The 20,267-nt window shown below is 42.4% G+C and overlaps 1 protein-coding gene across 12 annotated transcripts in view; it reads right to left on the reverse strand.

Annotated features, from left to right (window-relative positions):
* Ttll5 (tubulin tyrosine ligase like 5) overlaps positions 1-20,267 on the reverse strand; it is a 221,247-nt gene that overhangs the window by 117,728 nt on the left and 83,252 nt on the right. For all 12 annotated transcript variants that reach the window (XM_052185375.1, XM_052185370.1, XM_052185379.1 and 9 more), the window contains 7 exons: positions 20,189-20,251; positions 16,930-16,968; positions 9,970-10,127; positions 8,896-9,202; positions 5,018-5,138; positions 2,586-2,732; positions 1,555-1,658 (listed from right to left, as the gene is read on the reverse strand). In XM_052185375.1, the coding sequence (XP_052041335.1) occupies positions 1,555-1,658; positions 2,586-2,732; positions 5,018-5,138; positions 8,896-9,202; positions 9,970-10,127; positions 16,930-16,968; positions 20,189-20,251 (939 nt within the window). The remainder of the gene's footprint in view (positions 1-1,554; positions 1,659-2,585; positions 2,733-5,017; positions 5,139-8,895; positions 9,203-9,969; positions 10,128-16,929; positions 16,969-20,188; positions 20,252-20,267) is intronic.

A 20,267-nucleotide genomic window follows, 5' to 3' on the forward strand; every position in this document is an offset into this window, starting at 1 on the left:
CATCCAGTTAAGTTTCCTTTATTCCTTCTTTCCTTTCTTTCTTTTCTGTTTCCTATTTTTAAAGTTTAAGGTTTGTTTCCTTCTATTTTTCTATTTTAACCCTTTATTTAAAAATAGATACTATTTTCTTGGTGTCATCTACTTTTTTGCTTCTCTGCTTTTAATTTCTTTCATTTATTTCTTGACTTGGTGTGAGAACACCCACACCTGGAGAGCAACCTGCAGGACTTAGATCTTTCCTTCTAACACACAGGCTCTGGGACCAGAACTCAGGTCTCTGGCTGAGGACAAGCGCCCTACCCACGAAGCCATCTTGCCCTTCTTTGCTTTTGTATTTTTATAAGTAGGAAGCTGTTTCTTGCTTCTTTTCTATACCTGCTTTCTCAAACATATTACTCATAACTTCAAAATACCCACACAATAGTGTATACAATGATAGACCCTACAAAATGACGTTTGTGCTTGCTGCACACCTACAACACAAGCCACTGAGGCCACGGTGGGCTCTGTAAGGGGTTAACCAAGGGCCTTACTGTTAGTAACTGATATGCCACAACCTAACTTAACTTCACAAATAATGTAATGGATTTTCTAGTGATATACACCCACTGTAACTTGGACAACTACACACTAATTAAAGGGGTTTAGAGTTGCTTTTTACCTTTAGTTTAGTGGTTTCTGCACAACTCTCTAATTTGAAAAAGAAAGATTTTTTAGATTTTATTATTTTATGTGTATTGCTGCTTTGTCATCTGTCTGTCTGTCTGTACATCATATGCATACATACATACCCATTTCCCTCAGAGGTTAGAAGAGAGCGTCAGATCCCTGGGAGGAGAGTTAAGAGATGGTTGTGAGCCATCATGTAGGTACAGAGAATAGAACCCAGGCCTTCTGCAAAATCAGACAATACTTTTAACCTCTGGATCAACTCTCCATCCTGACAACTCTCTAGTTTAAAAAAGCATCTTCATTCTGAGTCTTTACAAAGTTAAAATTCAGTGTTTTTGTTATCTCTTCCTTTGGAAATACAATGTCAGTGAGCAAATGGTGTGGCTTACATCAAAATAGAGTTGAACATAGAGATCATCAATTTCTCAAGGTTAACCCTAAGCATGAAAAACTTGTTCTGTTTTGTATAAATTGGGCATGACCCTCACAGTGTTGAGAAACTGCCAATTCCTCACCCTACTAAATGTGGGTAAAATTTGGTCATCTCCACAGCATCAGTAGGTCAGGAACAAATGTGGACTCGGTAAACGCTAGAAGTCTCTAGCTTTCCATTTCTAAGAGGCTCTTGGTACTCTGAGGGCTGTGTGCTTTGAAGGCTGTCTAGAGCTGCAGCCCAGACACCACGCAGCAGTGTTTTGATAACTGAAGTCATGACAACAGCAACACAACTGGCTGAGATATGGAGAGGCCAAGCCTGCAAGACGCTCCCTCCCTTGGGGAGCGAGTTCATTCACATCTGTGTATCAGAAACAAGGGGCTGCTGGGGACTCAGTGGCAACTCAGGAGAAGAGGGACATGTTACTCATCAAAGGGGATCTGTACCTTGCTTGTCGGATAAACTCCTGAAAGCTTTCTGCATTCACTCCATCTTCTTCCTCTTCTTCGAGTTTCTTCTTTGATTTCTTTTCAGCCATTTGTTCTGTTTCCTATCCATTTCCAACCCCAGAGAAGAACAACAAAATCAAACTGACTCCTGATGAATGCACTTCACCTGATTTTCCAGACTTGTAAGGTTAATGGTGCCTTACAGTAAAGATTTCATTTAATTCTTGCTGTACTTCATCACCTATAAATCTGAATGCTACTTTTGATCACCATTTCATGCAATGTTTTGAAATTCCCAAGTAACAGTGGCAGAATGTAATTTCTACTAACATAGCTCATAGAGAGATAGATCCTTTTAACCAGGATGATAATTCTAGCTTCACAATGCGGCTGGACAACAGACACCATATTTTGTTACAATTCATAGAGGAAGGACTAATCTTGGAAGAGTCTCTTGAGTCTGACTTGTGCAAGACAACAGAATTCTCAATAGATGACAGGGTAAACTGTGGCTACAGGTTAGTGTACTGACACAGCGACTAGCCTAGCCTTTCCATATAATTTCAGAAAAGCTATGTCAACTTCCAGGACTCAACTGTTCCTGTTACATAGTGGCCATACTTTTTCTCCTGAAAATATTTTTTCAAATGGATACTAGAACCTTAGATATAAGACACTTTGGAAAAATTCTAATTAAATAGTGTATCATCTAGGTGTGAAATCAAATCCCTGTTTCAAACGTCTCAGAGAAGAAAATCTAACACTTCCAAAATCACAGTATAAGTTCACTCTCAAATGGTCCACTCACCATTGTCTGTAGACACTATACTACAATACAGTTACACACAGCAAGACCCTTCTCAGGTATACTGGAGTGCAAAAGAAACGTGCAGTTTCCTAGGAGTTGCATATAGGCACTGGCCCTAATGGCAAGCACAACTGCAGTCAAGCTGGACTGCTCACAGAGCCACGAAGGGGACGGTGCTGACAAGACAGCAGAGCAGGGCAGACTGGCCTGTCCCACTCACCTTGTTGTACACAACGATAAAGTCACCTAGCTGGTGGGCAAGAATTCTTCTGCGCTCCAGAAGTGCCAACCGCCGACTTGGTAACACCATCCTCAGTGAGTGCTGGAGGTTACTTGATGCTCGCTTGAGAAAACGAACCACTAGTTCCTGTGCAAATTATAGAGAAAGAGAAGGACGAAAGTAGGGATTGTGTCACCCATCAGAAGACAAGCCATGATAGAACTGAACACAGGTGTGAGAAGGCAACAAACCAAGACTGGAAACAACAGGAGACTTGAAGAGAGGCATGCCATGCAGTTCTACAAGCATGCAAGGTATAAGATGCTACGAAATGGCAAAACAAAAGGTTCTTATTCTCTTTCTGAGTACACGGGCAATCAAAAATTAAAAAATCAAACGTGGATGCAAATAACTATATAGTAAGGCAGTAGTCAAACACTACAACATATAAATAGAACTATCATAATTCAGAGCGTAAATATTACTTCTACTAAGGTGCTCAAACAGAGCCAGTTAGGAAAGGCAGCATTCCGGTCAGTGCAAACTAAAATCACAGAGGCAGAACTCGTCAAAGGTGAGAAGGCAGAAAAAAACAGAATCAAGTATGATGGCGCATGCTCATAATCCTGGTGCTTGGGAGGATGAGGTAAGAGGATGGCAAATTAGAGGCCAGCCTGGGCTACAGAGTAAGATCCTAGAACAAAACAAATCAGTTCAGAAAGAAACCTAATAGAAATAATGCCGAGGCCAGTGAGAAAATGGTTAAATGACAGACTCCCAAAGAAGCTGGAGCAAGAGAGGGTCACAAGACAAGGTCACACTGAGGGACGCACAGAAAGATCTTGAAGGACAGCTGGAAGTGAGCCTAGCGCTTTGGTAGCTGGGAGGGGACCCATCTTTCTTCCTACCAAAGGATAAAGGAACTATAAGAGCTGGGTTGGGGAAAGCAAAGAAAGGTGTGGAGGGGACCTGGGGGCAAGGGAATAAAGGCAGCAGGGATGACAGCACTTCAGTAAAAGAATGGACAACAATACCTCTTTTAAGAGGAGAAAACAATCAAACTGAAATTGAGAGGATTTCATTCTGGTCATTTATAACATCACAAACTCAGAGAGATTGTGTGGAGCCAGAGACCTCAAAAAGGCAACATCCCATAAAATAATAAAATTGTTTTCAGGAGGATGGGTCTTGAGGCTTTAGGTGAGGTGCTCTGAGCTATTAGATACAGACTCTGAGCCTAGCCTGGATTGGGGGGCGGGGGCTGTCTGTACTGTGTCCCTCAAGCCCAGCTGGGATAGCTCCAGGTATGTTTTCAAGAATTCATACAATGTTTACTAGGTTTCGCAGTGATGATCTTATACATTCTTGTAGAAACCCCCAGATGTCGGGTAAATTCTCAGCCAGAAACTGGAATAGTTAGTTTGGCTGTTTTTGTTTATGTGCCTACTTTGGGCTATTTTAAGTGATTTTTTTATTTGAGGTTTGTTCATTGCTCCCTCCTCCCATTTCCTCCAGTATAAAGGGTAGAAACTTGTAACTAGAGGCTTGGATTTCACAGTTCTCTGCTGTCTTTACTATACGGTAATTTAAGCTACTATTTTAAAACATTTGTTCAGTGGAGCAGATAAACCAATTCTCAAACAGGCATGCTCAATTTTCCACTTGGAAAGAGCAGAACTAACATTTTTTACTGATAACTGAAAGATTATGCATGACACACAAGGTTTATCTCTGGGTTCTTCTGGCTACTTTAATTCATCATTTGTTTTCTGGGATAACCAACATGAATTTTTAAAATGCACCTTGCATTGTATAGAGAGAACTAAAACTTAATGTCAACACTGACAAAGGACACAGCTTCCTCAGAGTTAAAGGCTGCTGCGTTTGTGGTGACGCCTGTAGTTTGAAAGGCCTTGGGAAGGCTGGGGCGTCCTCTACAAGCTCTGATCTTACCAAAGATCGATGCTCCCTGTCACTGTGAGCTGGAATATTAAATCATGGGTGTGTTCAAATAACTGATACAAGATGAAAACTGTCATTAATTTTGATTCTAGTAATCTAAAAATTTACACAGTTACAAGTAAATTAAGAAGTTAGGCTGACTAATGATACGTTCTGTTATATTATAGAGGCACTGACTTTCAAAGAGCTAACGAAACTAACTCCTCAGGAAACAAGGCCTGCCACATGGTGCCTGTGACCGCATGTGCCACACATTCATCTAGAAGTCAGGGGACAACTTGTGGAACAGAGTCTCTCGTCTTTCATGGGTTCTGGGAGTCAAACTCAGCTCTCCAGCCTTCCATGGTAAGACCTTTAGCTGTTGAACCATTTGCTGAGTCCTGCAATAATTCTTTTCTCAGAATATATTGCTGAGCTAGGGATAGATGGAGAGAAAGAACAGTCAAAGGTCCCCAAAAGCAGAGCCTCACCATCTGTTCATCCTCCTTGGCAGCCCAGCTGGGACTGAGGGTCTGACCACCACTGTCTTTTGTCAGACGGACTTGCACATGCTGAAGATAGGCAGAGAATGCTAACCGGGCCTGCACTTTGCTGTAGAAATCCAAGATAATACAGTGTTATGAGACAGAACGGTAAACCTACCAACCACATACCTGCCTCTCTCCAAGTGATCTTTAAGGATTCTTCTGTCAGGATGGCTAAGAATATGAAAACTGTTATACAAACACTTCTGAATAAAGAACCCTTCTAAACACTAATTTTTAAATTTTGTCCCATACAAAAACTGAAAACCACTTCTCCTGCCCATCATGCTGCCTCTTTGTACTCTGAAGAACGTTCTTGGGAGAGTGCAGTGTTCAGTGTTCACTGGGCCACTGTTAGTAAAAAGGAAAGGGCATGGTGTTGGAAGTCCTTCGGGACATACTTATCAGTTAGGATAGAGATTTAGGTTTTGTTATGAGAACTAATATTCCTAGAATGGAAAAGCCTCTGAAACAGAAACTAGATTAATCCTATAAAGAAACTTTGAGCCCAAATTTTAAGGTCATGCATTTCTCAACTATACAGCAGGAGTGGCTGGAGCCCAGAACAAGTTACTGTGATCCAACAGAGCTTGGTATGCATGACTTGACAGACAGGGACAAGCCCAGATGTTCTGCAGAGATGGTAAAGCATACCATGGGGACAACTGTTCTCTGCCTGGGGGTCTTGGTAACAGGCAAGGACTCAGGTTGCAGTGGGAAAGACAGAGAGACAGCAACAACGTTCACTTCAGTGGCTAATTGTGGCAGATCTGTTTTCCTTCAGGCAAGATTTTGGTTACTAGAACTGATCGGCCTCCTGACACTATAGCCAGAATTACATCAGCTGAGACTAGGGCCCAGCACAAGCTCCGTTCACAATCCTCGCACATGTAATCACTGAACAGAGCTCAGGCTCCCCAAAGGTAAGATGAAGGGCTCGTCCCACGCAGACTGCAGGTGCTGCAGGAGATGAGGACTGAGTGCGTCTAGAGGACCAGAGTGCAGGGGAGTCAGGCCAGGCAGCTGCTTGCTCCTGGATTTTCATCTGTAAGAGGTTCCAGCAAGCGAGCTTTAAATAAGGTTACAATCTATTTACTAACAGGGGCAGTTATGGAAGTACAGTATGAATTTGAAACGATGAATTTAAATGTCCGAATATTCCCAACAAAGACATTCCCATTCTCATCTAGAGAACAGCAGCACGCTCCAGATACATTCAAATTTGGCTGACTCACCAATTGTGCTGACTGAAGCTCTCAAACTGACAGTCAGTTGAAATTTCAATCCTTATTTTCTTTTAAATAAAATAAAGAATACTGAGTTTTTCATATGTACAAACCATCCTCATCCTGTTCATGAGACAGGCATGATTGGTTAGAAAACAAAATTGTTACACGGATCCTCCACAGATACATCCTGAAGGAGGTGGTGCATGTGGTCTCCACCCTAGCCATGGCCATCTCCAGACCCCAGGGACTAATGAAACAGCTATCCTATAGGACAGTGGGCAGCAGTGTGGAGTGTGCTGACTTATAGTAATACAACCTATAAGCTCAGATTCCTACAGCAGCTCAAGAGGAAGTCATTGCTGGAATGGAGCTCAGAATACCCTTTCATCTTCTACTTCTAATTCTCTTATGCTCTCCCCCACCTTTCAGGAAATCATTTAAAAATCCTGGTCTGACCCTGTACCTTGGCTTGACAGAGGAAGCTGAGGCCTGGAAAGGGTCTCTGACTCTATGACTTGCCCTCAATCCACAGACCAGAATCCAGGTAGGGAACTAAGTTCGTATAACCTGATCTCTCACCTATGAACTGTTCTCATTCTCCCAGCGCCCTCCCAAACCCAAGCCTACCCACATCTCCTAGCCAAAGTGTAAGATCTGACCTCTACAAAACACAGGCCAGTGCCCGGGCAACTCACCCTCGCCCTAGGCCTCTATCAGCAACCTCTCTGCAGTCTATCCTTTGTGACTTGGAAAAAGAGCTATCCCTCTATTGGCCTCTTTCCATCTGTCTTTTAGGACCCTTCTCTGCTAATACATCCATTTCTATATCTTAATTCTCTGGCCATCAAATCCTTCCTCTTAAGTCTATAAATAAGCTCTAGAGTCCCTATCTTTAAAAATAAAATCGGCTGGGCGGTGGTGGCGCATGACTTTAATCCCAGTACTTGGGAGGCAGAGGCAGGCAGATTTCTGAGTTTTAGGCCAGCCTGGTCTACAGGGCAGCCAGGGCTACACAGAGAAACCCTGTCTCGAAAAACCAAAAACCAAAAACCAAAAAAAAAAAAAAAAAGTTTAAAAATAAAACCATCTTTTCTCTCTCCATGATGTAGAACAGCACCATCACACTTGTTCTCTGATCTCCTCTGATCTTCTCAGCTCACAGCTGCTACTCCACCCACAAATTCAGAAGTACCTCTTTATTCCGTCACACAATAGGCATACTAGGCAGACTTGACAGTTGTCCTGTTTTGCTGGCAGGGTTAGCCCTGTCACTCTGAAATGTTCCCTCTTGGTCTTGCACTGACCTCCACAGAGTGCCATTCCCCCAGACTGCGGTACTCTGTTCTTTCCCCATCCATTTATAAGCACGAGTTAATCCGAGCTATCAGTAATGTCCACTGTGAGACTTGAACTATGAACCTTGACCGCTAAGTTGTACTTTTGCAGGTCAGCACAGGGCAAAAACTCCTGTTCTTTCTGCCCACTGGTGGCATCAGCACATTAGCCAGTGCAGGGCTTAGTCTGCCTCTTCCCTCACTCACAGCCTACACCCGGCCCCTCCTCTCCACTCCTAGAGCATTACTCTCTGGCCAACACCTCCAGCTTTTGGATTGGACAATTCTAACTGTCCCCTCTCTACATTGAGTTTCTTTCTCTTACCAACTGCAAATGATGCAAGCAAAATTTACACTCTATACAGGGTCTGACTCATGTAACTACTTAAAAGCCAATCAAAAACCTAACCCAGTTCCCCTAAAGGCTCTGCTCAATCTATCGGCATCCACTTATCACACTTTCCTGAACTTCTTGTAGCCCCCAAGTCTGCCAGGTCCCAATTACAAAGGCTTGTGCCATTACAGTGTCCTGAGTTTTGTTCCTCCTGCAGTTGGAAGCAGGGCTGAGTCACACAGCTCACTGCAAAGCTCACTTCTTCATGCAGGCTCCAGTCTTAGTAACCAAACCCTCTACCCACCATGACACCATGGTAGCATCTTCACGGCATTTCTGCTGCCTGGAATATCATGTTTCTTTGTTTACTGTCTGTCTCCCCAGCAGACTGCAGGCTCCCACACCTGCCTTGCTCCCTGCAGCACTGCTTTATGGCCTAGCATGTTCCTGGCACTGAGCAGCCAGCAGTGCTTGCTGATGGACTGGGAGGGACTGCTGCACTACAGCACTTCTGGGTCACTTACTTCTACTTGCTCAGCACTCTCAACACCAACTACTTTCCAAGCCTTGGAAAAATCTGCATCACTGGACTAGGTCAAAGGTCATGTCTCTCAGGCTTTCTACTTCTGTGCCTTAAGATCGCTGTGTCTTCATGGGATCAGAGTCCCAGCTCCTGAAGGATTTCATACACTAACCCTGAGCTGTTGAGTTAGTGTTCTTATTGAGTCCAAGCATCTGCTGGGCCCGTGAAACCTGGGTCCTTCTCCAAGCCTCTGTTTTTGTGACAACAGCAATGTTTAACCCATCATTACTTCTCGGGATTTCTGCCATTTCCAGAGGGAACTGTGAAGCCACTGACACAGAAGCTGGCATTCAGTATAGCTAGCTGTAACCACCTTGATGACCATCACTCTCAAAGGAACATACCTTAGATTGCCATTGTCCTGGAGAATCTGCATCAGATTAAATTTAGACTCCGGCTCTTGAGTCTCGAGTTTGCAGCACGGGTCACCTTTATTAGTCCACTCAGCAACTTTCATGGCATTGTCTCTGGGTGAATTTTCTACTATAACAGTCAATGAAGGTGTGTACTTGGCTTGATTTTCTCCAAGAGACCCTGCAGACTCCTCCTGGGAAGCTTCCTGCTCTTCATCTTCATTGTCTAATCCAACTTCTTCCTCCTCTTCACTCTCTGTCTCGGTTTTAATATTCATTTCAGCTGGTTGGGTAATCACTAAATGCGAAGAATCACTAATGTTGCTGAAAAAAGGATTAAAACGTCCTCTCTCCCAACACCTGCCTTTTGTCTCTGAAGTAAAAGCCCATGTCTAAGTCAAACCACCAAGAGGACACAGAATTGGAAGGACAAAACCTTCCAAGAGGGACAAAGAACAGAGGAATATCCTCTGAGTGTATGTTTGCTGCTGTCTTAAAACAGAAACCACACACACACACACACACACACACACAAAACAACAACAAAAAAAACCCAAAAAACCTCCCATCAATGAGACCCCAGACAGCTGCCTGATATAGGTACTCTACAGAGAAAGGACATGGGGATGATATCAATCTATCAGTCAGTTAAAAATACATCTGCTGTAGGCGATTATCTGGGAAAGAAACTCCATCCAAACACTCATGCCACCAGCAACTTTCAAACCATGAACTGAGCTACAGAACCATCAACCCCAGCAGCACTGCTCCCAACCCACTAATGTGGACGCTCATTATTTCTAAAGTATCTATGTGATGGTGGAATGAGAGCAGGAGCTAAAACATGCACTTCATTTCAGATAGTCTTCGCTGCAAGTACGGGGCTCAGACATTTCAACATTGATAAGCCTTTCAAACTAAGTTTCAGAGCAGGGAAAGATCACCTAGAGCAAAATTACCCTCCTGTGATCAGTTCTGACTCATCAGGTATTAAGGAACAAACTGGCTAACTGGCTCTGCCAGGACCCAGGCTGTACAGTCGGTTGAATGCTCACTGGCAGGTACCTGGGTATTTTGGCCTCATTGCCCTCAATCTGCCACTCCGTCGTCTACGTTTTCGCACCTCCAGAGACAGTAGCTTCCTCTCATAAAGAGCAGCATGCAGCTTGGCCTTGGAGTTCATGCTCTCCACCTTTAGCTCTGGTGCTCCTTCCGTAGTCACTCTGCAGAAACAGCACAAGAGCACACCTTCAGAAAGGACCCCTCCTAGACTGTGCTGCCAGTATATGCCTGTAATCCTAGCACTCAGGACAGGAGGCAGGGGAATCTTAAGCTCAAAGGCATCTATAGCTACACAAGATAGTAAAGTCCTCTTCTTTACTCCAAGACTGTCATGGGAACCCTCATGAACTCTAAGGTGGTTGAAGTTCTCAGGAAAATGGGAATAGTGTAGTCAACATTAAGAATTCATTAATGAGCCCAGCGATGGTGGCACACGCCTTTAATCCCAGCACTTGGGAGGCAGAGGCAGGCAGATTTCTGAGTTCAAGGCCAGCCTGGTCTATAGAGTGAGTTCCAGGACAGCCAGGGCTACACAGAGAAACCCTGTCTTGAAAAAAAAAAGACTTAATTAATGGCTCTCCTGATTTATTAAATGTTCTGAACAAAAATATATGTGAAGAAAACATTTCAACAGCATCTTGGCTATTACTTTACTACAGGGGCTGTAAAGTGTCACCCCAAACCCTATACCATCAGAAGGACTAGGAGACAGCAGTAATATCTTAATACTTGAGATATAAAATATGTCTTGTTCATATTAAGGCTAGTCCCTATCTTCACATTAGTATTTAAATATCCGTTTGAATGTCTACAAACGTATACTTAATACATACAAATTTGACAGAGCTAACAGTAGAGAACAAACCGAGAATAGGGCAGTGACACAAAGGGGACTGTGATTCATAGGGAAGTGTCACCAAAAAGATGAAGAGACTGTGAGGGTCTTCCCAGTCTAAGATTCCACAACCTGGGGATATGCCAAGGCTCCCAACCTGCTTTGGAACCTAATTAGCTCAGCAAGGAGAGGGAGAAAGGCAGAGTCCCTTCAGGTGTTGAGCATACTTAAGAACTGGAGTCAAGTTTTTTGTTTGTTTTGTTTTTTATTAAGAACCTTTACTTATTTTATGTATATGAGTATACTCTAGTTGTCTTCAGATACACCAGAAGATGGCATCAGATCCCATTATAGATAGTTGTGAGCTACCATGTGGTTGCTGGGATTTGAACTCAGGACCGCTGGAAGAGCAGCCAGTGCTCTTAACCGCTGAGCCATCTCTCAGGCAGAGGAAAAGTGGATATTAACCTAGAAAACTGGAATACCCAAAACATAATCCACACATCAATTGAGGTACAAGAAGAACGGAGGAGTGGCCCCTTGTTCTGGAAAGACTCAGTGAAGCAGTATAGAACAAAATCAGAACAGGGAAGTGGGAAGGGTTGGGTGGGAAAACAGGGGGAGGGAAGGGGACTGATGGGGCTTTCGGGGAGTGGGGGTCCAGAAAAGGGGAAATCATTTGAAATGTAAATAAATATATCAATAAATTAAAAAAAAAAAAAAAAGAACTGGAGTCAGAGGCACAGACATGAGCCAGCAGCAGACAGAAGCCAAGGCCCAACCCCAGCAGGATCCGAATGCGATGTGGGCGAGGGAAGATAGTGGAGTAGAGATAGTGGAAATGGGAGAGATAGCCCACAAATAGACTTATATCTGTGGTCATTTGATCTTGAACAAAAAGATCTGGTAATGCCTGTTCCAGGTCTGAGTAAGACAGTCACAGAGGAGGGATGGGAGTGAGGCGGGGTCCAGCTTAGACAAGGAGTGGACAAGGGAATCACAGGGCCTCCACCCTCTGAGGCACCTCACCACCCTCTTTTGATGCAAGATGTCACTATGATACTGAGCCTGACCTCAAACTCTTGGGCTCAAGCGTTTTTCCTGCGTTAGCCTCCCAAAGTAGTTACAACTAAGAAATGCTCAAACTTATCTATTATACTCTCAAACACTGAACCCACAAAGCTATGAAAGTAGATATCTAGCCAATTAAATAATAAATAACTTAAGACTGAAAAGCACCCACCATTCAAGCCATTTATTTACAAATAATTGGCTATGGTCAAATGTGGTAACTATGATGTCAAATGTGACATCAAATGTGACTTCTTTGTCTTTCTAAGGAAACATCTTTAAAAACTTAACCTGGAGCCAGACGTGGTGGCACATCTTGGTGGCATGTGCCTTTAATTCCAGCCTGGTCTACAGAGTGAGTTCTAAGACAGCCAGGGCTATGCACAGAAACCATGTCTTGAAACAAACAAACAAACTAATTAATTAACCTGGCTTGAGATGGCTTAATATTTTAGGTCACCTTAACTGAATGGGTTGGAGTTGAGATCTTAATAAAGCCCAGTGTTTATTTTTATGAGCTAACGTTTATTTCATAAAATAACATATAACTTTTTTTGTTCATTGCTTTCTGTGTTTTATATTTGGAGCCATAAATGACCTCTCACATTTCTGCAAGACAAGGATTCCAGTTACTTTTTAAAGTATTATTTTCAACTGTATCAATCAAACTTGTTTAAAATACTGCCTATCCACTTGGGTTATACAGAAGTTTTTGTTCAAGATCAAATGACCACAGATATAAGTCTATTTGTGGGCTATCTCTCCCATTTCCACTATCTCTACTGGAGCATTTAAATCAAGTACTGTGAGTTTTATTCAAAATACTTTGTATTTTCTAAGTCCTTTGCAATTCCACAAGTCTGCTCCACTCCATTCTCTACCCACAGACAGGGTTTCTCTGTGTATACCTGGCTGTCCTGGAACTCTCTCTGTAGACCAGGCTGGCCACAAACTCATAGTAATCCACCTGCCTCTGCTTCCCAAGTGCTGGGATTAAAGGAGTGCACCACCACTGCCCAGCCCCCTTTCTTCCATCTTTCTTTTTTTCTGTAAGTTTCTGGCGGTTCCTCCGAAAACTGGGCACCTCACTTCCAGAAGATCCTGCTATACCACTCCTGGGCATATACCCAGAGGATTCCCCACCATGTAATAAGGATACATGCTCTACTATGTTCATAGCAGCCCTATTTATAATAGCCAGATGCTGGAAAGAACCCAGGTATCCCTCAACAGAAGAGTGGATGCAAAAAATGTTGTATATCTACACAATGGAGTACTATTCAGCCATTAGAAACAATTCATGAAATTCTTAGGCAAATGGATGGAGCTGGAGAACATCATACTAAGTGAGGTAACCCAGACTCAAAAGGTGAATCATGGTATGCACTCACTAATAAGTGGATATTAACCTAGAAAACTGGAATACCCAAAACATAATCCACACATCAAATGAGGTACAAGAAGAACGGAGGAGTGGCCCCTTGTTCTGAAAAGACTCAGTGAAGCAGTATAGAGCAAAATCAGAACAGGGAAGTGGGAAGGGTTGGGTGGGAAAACAGGGGGAGGGAAGGGGACTGATGGGACTTTCGGGGAGTGGGGGTCCAGAAAAGGGGAAATCATTTGAAATGTAAATAAATATATCAATAAATTAAAAAAAAAAACAGAATGGCTAAGGTCAAAAAATCAGGAGACAGCAGGTGTTGGCGAGGATGTGGAGAAAGAGGAACACTCCTCCACTGCTGGTGGGATTGTAAGATGGTGCAACCACTTTGGAAATCAGTCTGGCTGTTCTTCAGAAATCTGGGCATGACACTTCCAGAGGACCCTGCTATACCACTCCTGGGCATATACTCAGAGGATTACCTGGCATGCAATAAGGACACATGCTCCACTATGTTCATATCAGCCTAATTTGTAGTAGCCAGAAGCTGGAAAGAACCCAGGTGTCTCTCAACAGAGGAATGGATACAAAAAATGTGGTATATTTACAAAATGGAGTACTATTCAGCCATTAAAAACATCAAATTCATGAAATTCTTAGACAAATGGATGGAGCTGGTGAACATCATACTAAGTGATATCTCAAAAGATGTCTCAAAAGATCAATCATGGTATGTACTCACTGATAAGTGGATACTAGCCTTGAAACTTTGAATACCCAAGACATAATCTACATATTAAATGATGTCCAAGAAGAACAGAGGAGTGGCCCCTGGTTCTGGAAAGACTTAGTACAGCAGTATAGGGGAATACCAGAACAGAGAAGTGGGAAGGGGTAGATGGGGGAACAGGGAGAGGGAAGAGGGCTTATGGGACTTTCGGGGAGTGGGGAGCCAGAAAAGGGGAAATCATTTGAAATGTAAATAAAGAATATATCGAATAAAAAAAAAAGAAAAAAAAAGAAAAGTTACTTAGTTTCTTAAAAATCTACTATATCAATGATTGAAACTATACTTGATCTTTACATCATCTAAGAAAGATGGATATTTTAACCAGTATTAAATCCACCAGTCCATGGGTAAGGCATCTCTCTCCATAAACGAATTTTGTTAGAGTCTCAATCAATAGTATTTAGTACTTTTAGTGTGTATTAAATTTACTCCTTAGTACTTCATATTTTCATATTATAAAGGCAATTCAAGTTTGTTTCCAATTATTTACTGTTGCCAATATATGAAAACATGATTTTAGCACATTCATCTTATGTCCCAGAATTTACTAAGTGCATGGATATGTTGTAGTATTTTGTGGATGTAGGATTTTGGGACAATGATTTTCCTTCTTTCTTCCTCCTCCTCTCCCTTCTTCTTCTGTATGTGTGGAACATACAGTGTATATATGTATTGTGTGTGCAGGTGCATGTGCACATGTGTGCACCCAAAGGCCAGAAGAGCACACTCTGACTCTATGACTCTATGACCGGACTGTTTCCCTCAAGACAGGCTCTCCTACTGACTATTGAGACCAAGAAATCTGGAGCTTGCATTATATGAAGTCTTTTATAACAAGCCCAATATTCTGATAGATTCAAAGCCCTGCAAAATTTCTATTACAGCTTTGTTCAGTCTGCATCAATGTTATCCGCAACAAGGAGTTTAGTCACTTTACCAAAGTTGTCAGAATAACAGGATAACTTCAACAGTAATGGTTCCCTAACATGCGTCTCCTGACCTCCACTGGGGCCACCCTGCTCTGTGGCGCCCCCTTCGCTGCCTGCTGCTTTAACTGTACCTTCCTTCCTCCCTCCTTTCTGTGTACTGCACTCTGCTTTCTGATTTCTCAAGATGGACTCCAGATCTACGACTTCAGTCCTCATAGTCCTCTCTCCTTCCTCTCCTTCTTGCACTTTTTCTTCTTATTTTGAGACAAGGTCATGCTATCTTCAAAGCCCAGGGCTAGCTTTGAAGTTATAAGGCTTTGCCTTAGCATCCAAAGCAGGATTCCAGGCACATCCACCATGCCTGCTTCCATGCTTGGTTTGCAATGTAAGCACTCAGAACTACAAAGATCCCTCAGGATACCACCTTAGCTGAAAAAATCCCGTATTTTATGTTTTATTAGTAATGATTTCAAAATACTTTCTAATTTCCTTTGTAATGTCCTTCTTGATTCACATAGACTATTTAAAAATGTGCTGCCTCTAGCCAAAATATCTGAAGATTTTCCAAGGATATGACTTTTCATCTTAATCCTTTTAAATTTATTAAGACTTGTTTCATACTCTAGCATATAATACTACAGCCCAGTTTTTATATATTTAATCCTTTAGACCATCAAAATATCCATATGAATATTAATATTTAAAGACAGCTAAAAACTAAAGGCCAAAGCCCATTCATTTGAAACAATTCTTTTCTTCTTAGTTTTTAGAAACACAGTTTCTATACCAGCCTAGCCTAGTCTAAAAACATGTAGCCAAGGCTGGCCATGAATTCACCTCAATGCTCCTATGTTACTCTCATGTCCTAGGATGACACGTACCAGCCTTTATACTTGGCTTTTAAATAGCCCTTTTTTCTAAGTTTTTTTTGTTTTTGTTTTTTTTAAATTTCTTTTCTCCAACTTCCCAATTGATGGTAATATATCCAGGAAGTCTATTACTTGACCAAATGCTATAGAAAACTTGTGACTTTCATTTGAAAATAAGCTACATGAATTTATTTCAGTTTCCCCTTAAATAGCAATCAGAATGACTTCCTTAAAACTTAAATGTTATACTTCAGAAAGCTTGTTGCAAACAATGGGGCGGCGGCCCTGTGGGCAGAGGGACTTGCTGCACAAGACTGGTGACCTGACTTTGATTCCCAGACCCCAGGTAGTAAAGGAGGAAGAAGAGAATCCAACTCTATAAACACCGTCCTTGCCTACACACACACACACACACACACACACACACACACACACACACATACGCGCGCCGCGCCACATGTGCCATGTACTCAGACATACAAACATAAACTCAAGTTATTGGTTGAGAAACTAAGTTTTAGTTGACTCATAAATGAAGACTAGCTAGATGCAAGGAGCAGTGCTGTCTTTCTCGCTAGACTGCTTTCTGACAGCACAGGACAGACACAAGTGAACTGTTGAACCCTCAGGAGCCTGCACACGCATGTAGGCTCAAGAGCTTCTGTGGCAGCTCAAGTCTTAGCTGAGGCAAAGCCATGTTGGTCTTTCCTCTGGTTATTTTCTGCTCTGCTGAATGAAGGCTCCCTGCTGCCTTCCAGCAGGTCCAGTCCCAGCCTTCCGTTCCCAGGTGCAGACTTAAAGAGGAGGCACCCTGGGGACAGTTCTCAACTCTCATTGTTACTCTAGTCTCTTTCATCCCACTAAGTAAAAAAGCTATTATTATTGGTTAAAATGATGTACATATAGTTTAATAAATCTTATACCTAGTTTCTAATATGTGGCTCCAGAATACTTTTTCAAGAGAAAGCATTTACATATTGCTGCTGTTAGTGATGAGTCAAACTGAAAAGAAAACATTATGTTCAGTCTGTGCATTGCTACACATCGTGCAGATGGAAAGAATTGGGTAACTTTGAAAAATTAGTTACCTTGCTCTTCCTGTCAGCAAGCTCCTTCTGGGGTTTCCCCTGCGGATGTAGAAGGACGAGAGGGTTAGAGAACCCACCCACTCCTCACTCTGGAGTTCACACACACAGGAGACTCGACATCTAATGAGGGCCAACTGGGCATCTCTGGGAGAAGCATTGGGCTCAGAGGAAAGCAACTACTATGGGGTGGGTGGGAAGATACACTTAAAAATGGGGAACAGGCAAAGAAATTGTAGAAAAAAATGACAACAGTGACTTAACATTTGTCCATCGACTTATCAAACAAAATATAATTAAGCCTCATGACAACATTAAGAAGGTAGTTATTCCCTACCTGTGTCTTGTGTGTGTGAGCATGTGCGAGTGCGTGTGTAGATCAGTGGGAGATAATACGTCTATATTCTGCCCATGGTCAGGGCTTGAGAGGTCTGCACTGGATTCCAAGACCTAGATCAGACTACAGAGCTTTCTACTTTCATTCAATTATTCCAGAATAGGAAACCAAGCTCCATTCTCATGGGATTCATCAAAAATAGATTTTCTATAATTATGGGAAAACAACCTGTTGAAAAAACAAAAGATGTTCAAAAGCTAAATGCCAAGTGTATCTGTTAAACTGGCTTTTGCTTTTCCTTAAAAAACATTTCCTCCTCATTCAGTTTCTGCACTCAACACTTTGGAGTGTGTAGCTGTTCCGCAGACTGACTGATAGCCCTTCCTGTATTTAGTTCAGCACAGTTTTATCACCACTGTGAGGTTCATGTACCCAGAAGACGTGGGACACAACACTGCCCAGCTCGAGGCGCCACTGATGCTCTTTTATTACTATGCATCCTTACTAGCTAACCCTCATTTCAGTAACTTCTTCAATCAAACATTTTGTCATTTCAACACTGTCATGTTGATGGAGACACACGGTATGATATCTGTGATATTTTCTAAAAGTTTATAGATAACACTTATAGAAAAGTCAAGTAAAAGAGTTAAATCTTTACCAGGATGTTCCGGTTTTTCTTTTTCTATTCCTTCCTGTCCCTGCTAGTGTCCTGAGAGGGGTGGGTCAGAAAACTCAGGATGAGTAACTTTTAGCTCAGACAATGGTCATCTCCAGGACGCTGCAATCATGGCCTCTAAGTACAATCACATGGGCAGCTTTTAATAAGTACCTCCACTTCCCTCTAGTATGGAGAGGGGGTATAAATATCACTTACAAGATCCCCCTGGGTTACTATTGTGCCGCCATAATTAAAACTATTGCCAAACAGGACACTGTGTTTGACAAAGCGAGATGAGCAGACGGGAGGAGGTGGGGGAGGGATGGAAGGTGGACAAACACAACCTACAAAAAAGTGAGTGGAGAACTAGTTTGAAATAACAATGTAATGTGTGTGGGAAACATCAATTCAGATTGAGAAAAGAAATTTAGTGGAAGATGTTAAGATTTAGAATTATCACAATTTCCTTTTTTTCAAAACATATTTTTCTTCCACATGCTAGGCTCTGAACACCGACACAGGTAAACACGGAAAGCTCCCCCTCAGAGGAGGAGGCAGGTAGAGCACGAGTCAGTAAACATGAGCTTTAACCCAGTCCAGGAGTGCACGGCTGACTAAGGATGAGAACCTGAGCTAGAGCTGTTTAGGGATGAATGGAAGGCAGTTTGTGAGGATAAGATGGCAGGAAACAGAGAAATGTGTCCTGACTGGGCCACGGGCAATATGGACACAAGGCTGCAAGAGGCTAGCAAGAGTAGATCATAAAAACATTCCTTTGCTAAATGGGGAAATTTATGTTTTCTTAAAAGAAAATTCTAAAAAGGTTATAAGCAAGAGTCATTAGCTGGAACCTGCAGAAATCAGAAATATACTAACTTGGATTCTAATTAAATGTAGCATTTTATCCATATAAATTTAGGAAAGTGCACAACAGTGGATTTTGTTGCTTTCTGTTTTAAAGAGGCACACAGGTAAAGAAACCTTGACAAAGTTCTGGGGCTTTACACTCTCCTTCTAGTGTTTATGCGAAAATCTGGGGCTGACTGCTGAGCAACTTCAAGGATCATAAAAAGCTATGTGTGTGGTTATCCAACACTATTTACCACAACTGAACAGATGCAAAGTACAAATCTAACTTCCTATAATAACTAAGAAACTTCAAGAAATATCTTAAATCTGGATATCTATTTTAAGACTCCCTCAGAAAACAAGCCATATCCATAAAGTCAAACAAATTTCTTCAATAAACCAAGGAGCTTCATTAAAATAACCAATTACTGAACAATGTGGTTGTGCTACAGGCTACAAGCATCCAGAGGGTATGCCAGGCTGTGCCACCTGGAGTCCAGCTTCTGCTAACACTGTTCCTAACTTCCCTGGCACTGAGCTCACCAGCTGCCACCTGTGCCTGAGTTTACTTGGCCATTATGGACCCTCCACCTTTTCTGAAGTGGCAGCCCTTTTGTTCTTGAAACCAGCACTGCAGCATTTAAAGCTGTGCCTGGGGTACTCGTGTTCTCTACTTCCTGACTGCAGATGCATCATAACCAGCCACGCCATACTCCTGCCTCCGGGGCTCCCCTGACAGGATGAAACATTTTCTCAAACTGTAAGCCAAAATAAACCCTGTCTGCCTCAAGGGAGAGAAGGTGGTCAAGGGAAAAGGGAGAGAGGGAGTAAAGGAGGAAGGGGAGAGAGGTAGGGAAGAAGGGAAAGAAGAAGAGAGAAAGGAAAGGAGGAAGGAGAGAGGGAGGGGAAAGAGGGAGGAAGGGAAGGAGTTTTGAAAACAAAAACAGTATACAAAAAGGTGCTGAGTAAGGATCTTCTTTTAAGAAGAATTAGAAGAAGGAGGAGATGAAGGAGTAATTGGAGGAAGAGAAGGAGGAGAAGGAAGAGGAAGAGGAGGAGGAGGAGGAGAAGAAGGAAAAGAAGAAGAAGAAGAAGAAGAAGAAGAAGAAGAAGAAGAAGAAGAAGAAGAAGAAGAAGAAGAAGAAGAAGAAGAAGAAGAAGAAGAAGCAGCAGCAGAAGCAGCAGCAGCAGCAGCACTGGGTGTCTAAGACTATTCAGAAGATTATTATGACTTAATTTTTGGCTTTTACAAATATAACAAAATGCTAAGAGCTGTTAGCATAAATGAGCTATTATACTGGGAATTCTGTCCCAGGCCCTGCATGAGACACAGAAGCCACTACCCTTCTTTTACATATGTTTTCTCTTATGCTTTGTGATCTAGTTCTAAATATTTAAGCCGAGCAAATTCCTACCTGTCCTGGAACAGGCGCGTTGCCAGCATGTAGTTCATGGAGGTTTTGTGTTCAAGGTAGGACCTGAAGGACAAAGAAA

The sequence above is a fragment of the Apodemus sylvaticus genome, chromosome 6 (genome assembly GCF_947179515.1).
Source record: "Apodemus sylvaticus chromosome 6, mApoSyl1.1, whole genome shotgun sequence".
In the NCBI taxonomy this organism is placed as follows: domain Eukaryota; kingdom Metazoa; phylum Chordata; class Mammalia; order Rodentia; family Muridae; genus Apodemus; species Apodemus sylvaticus.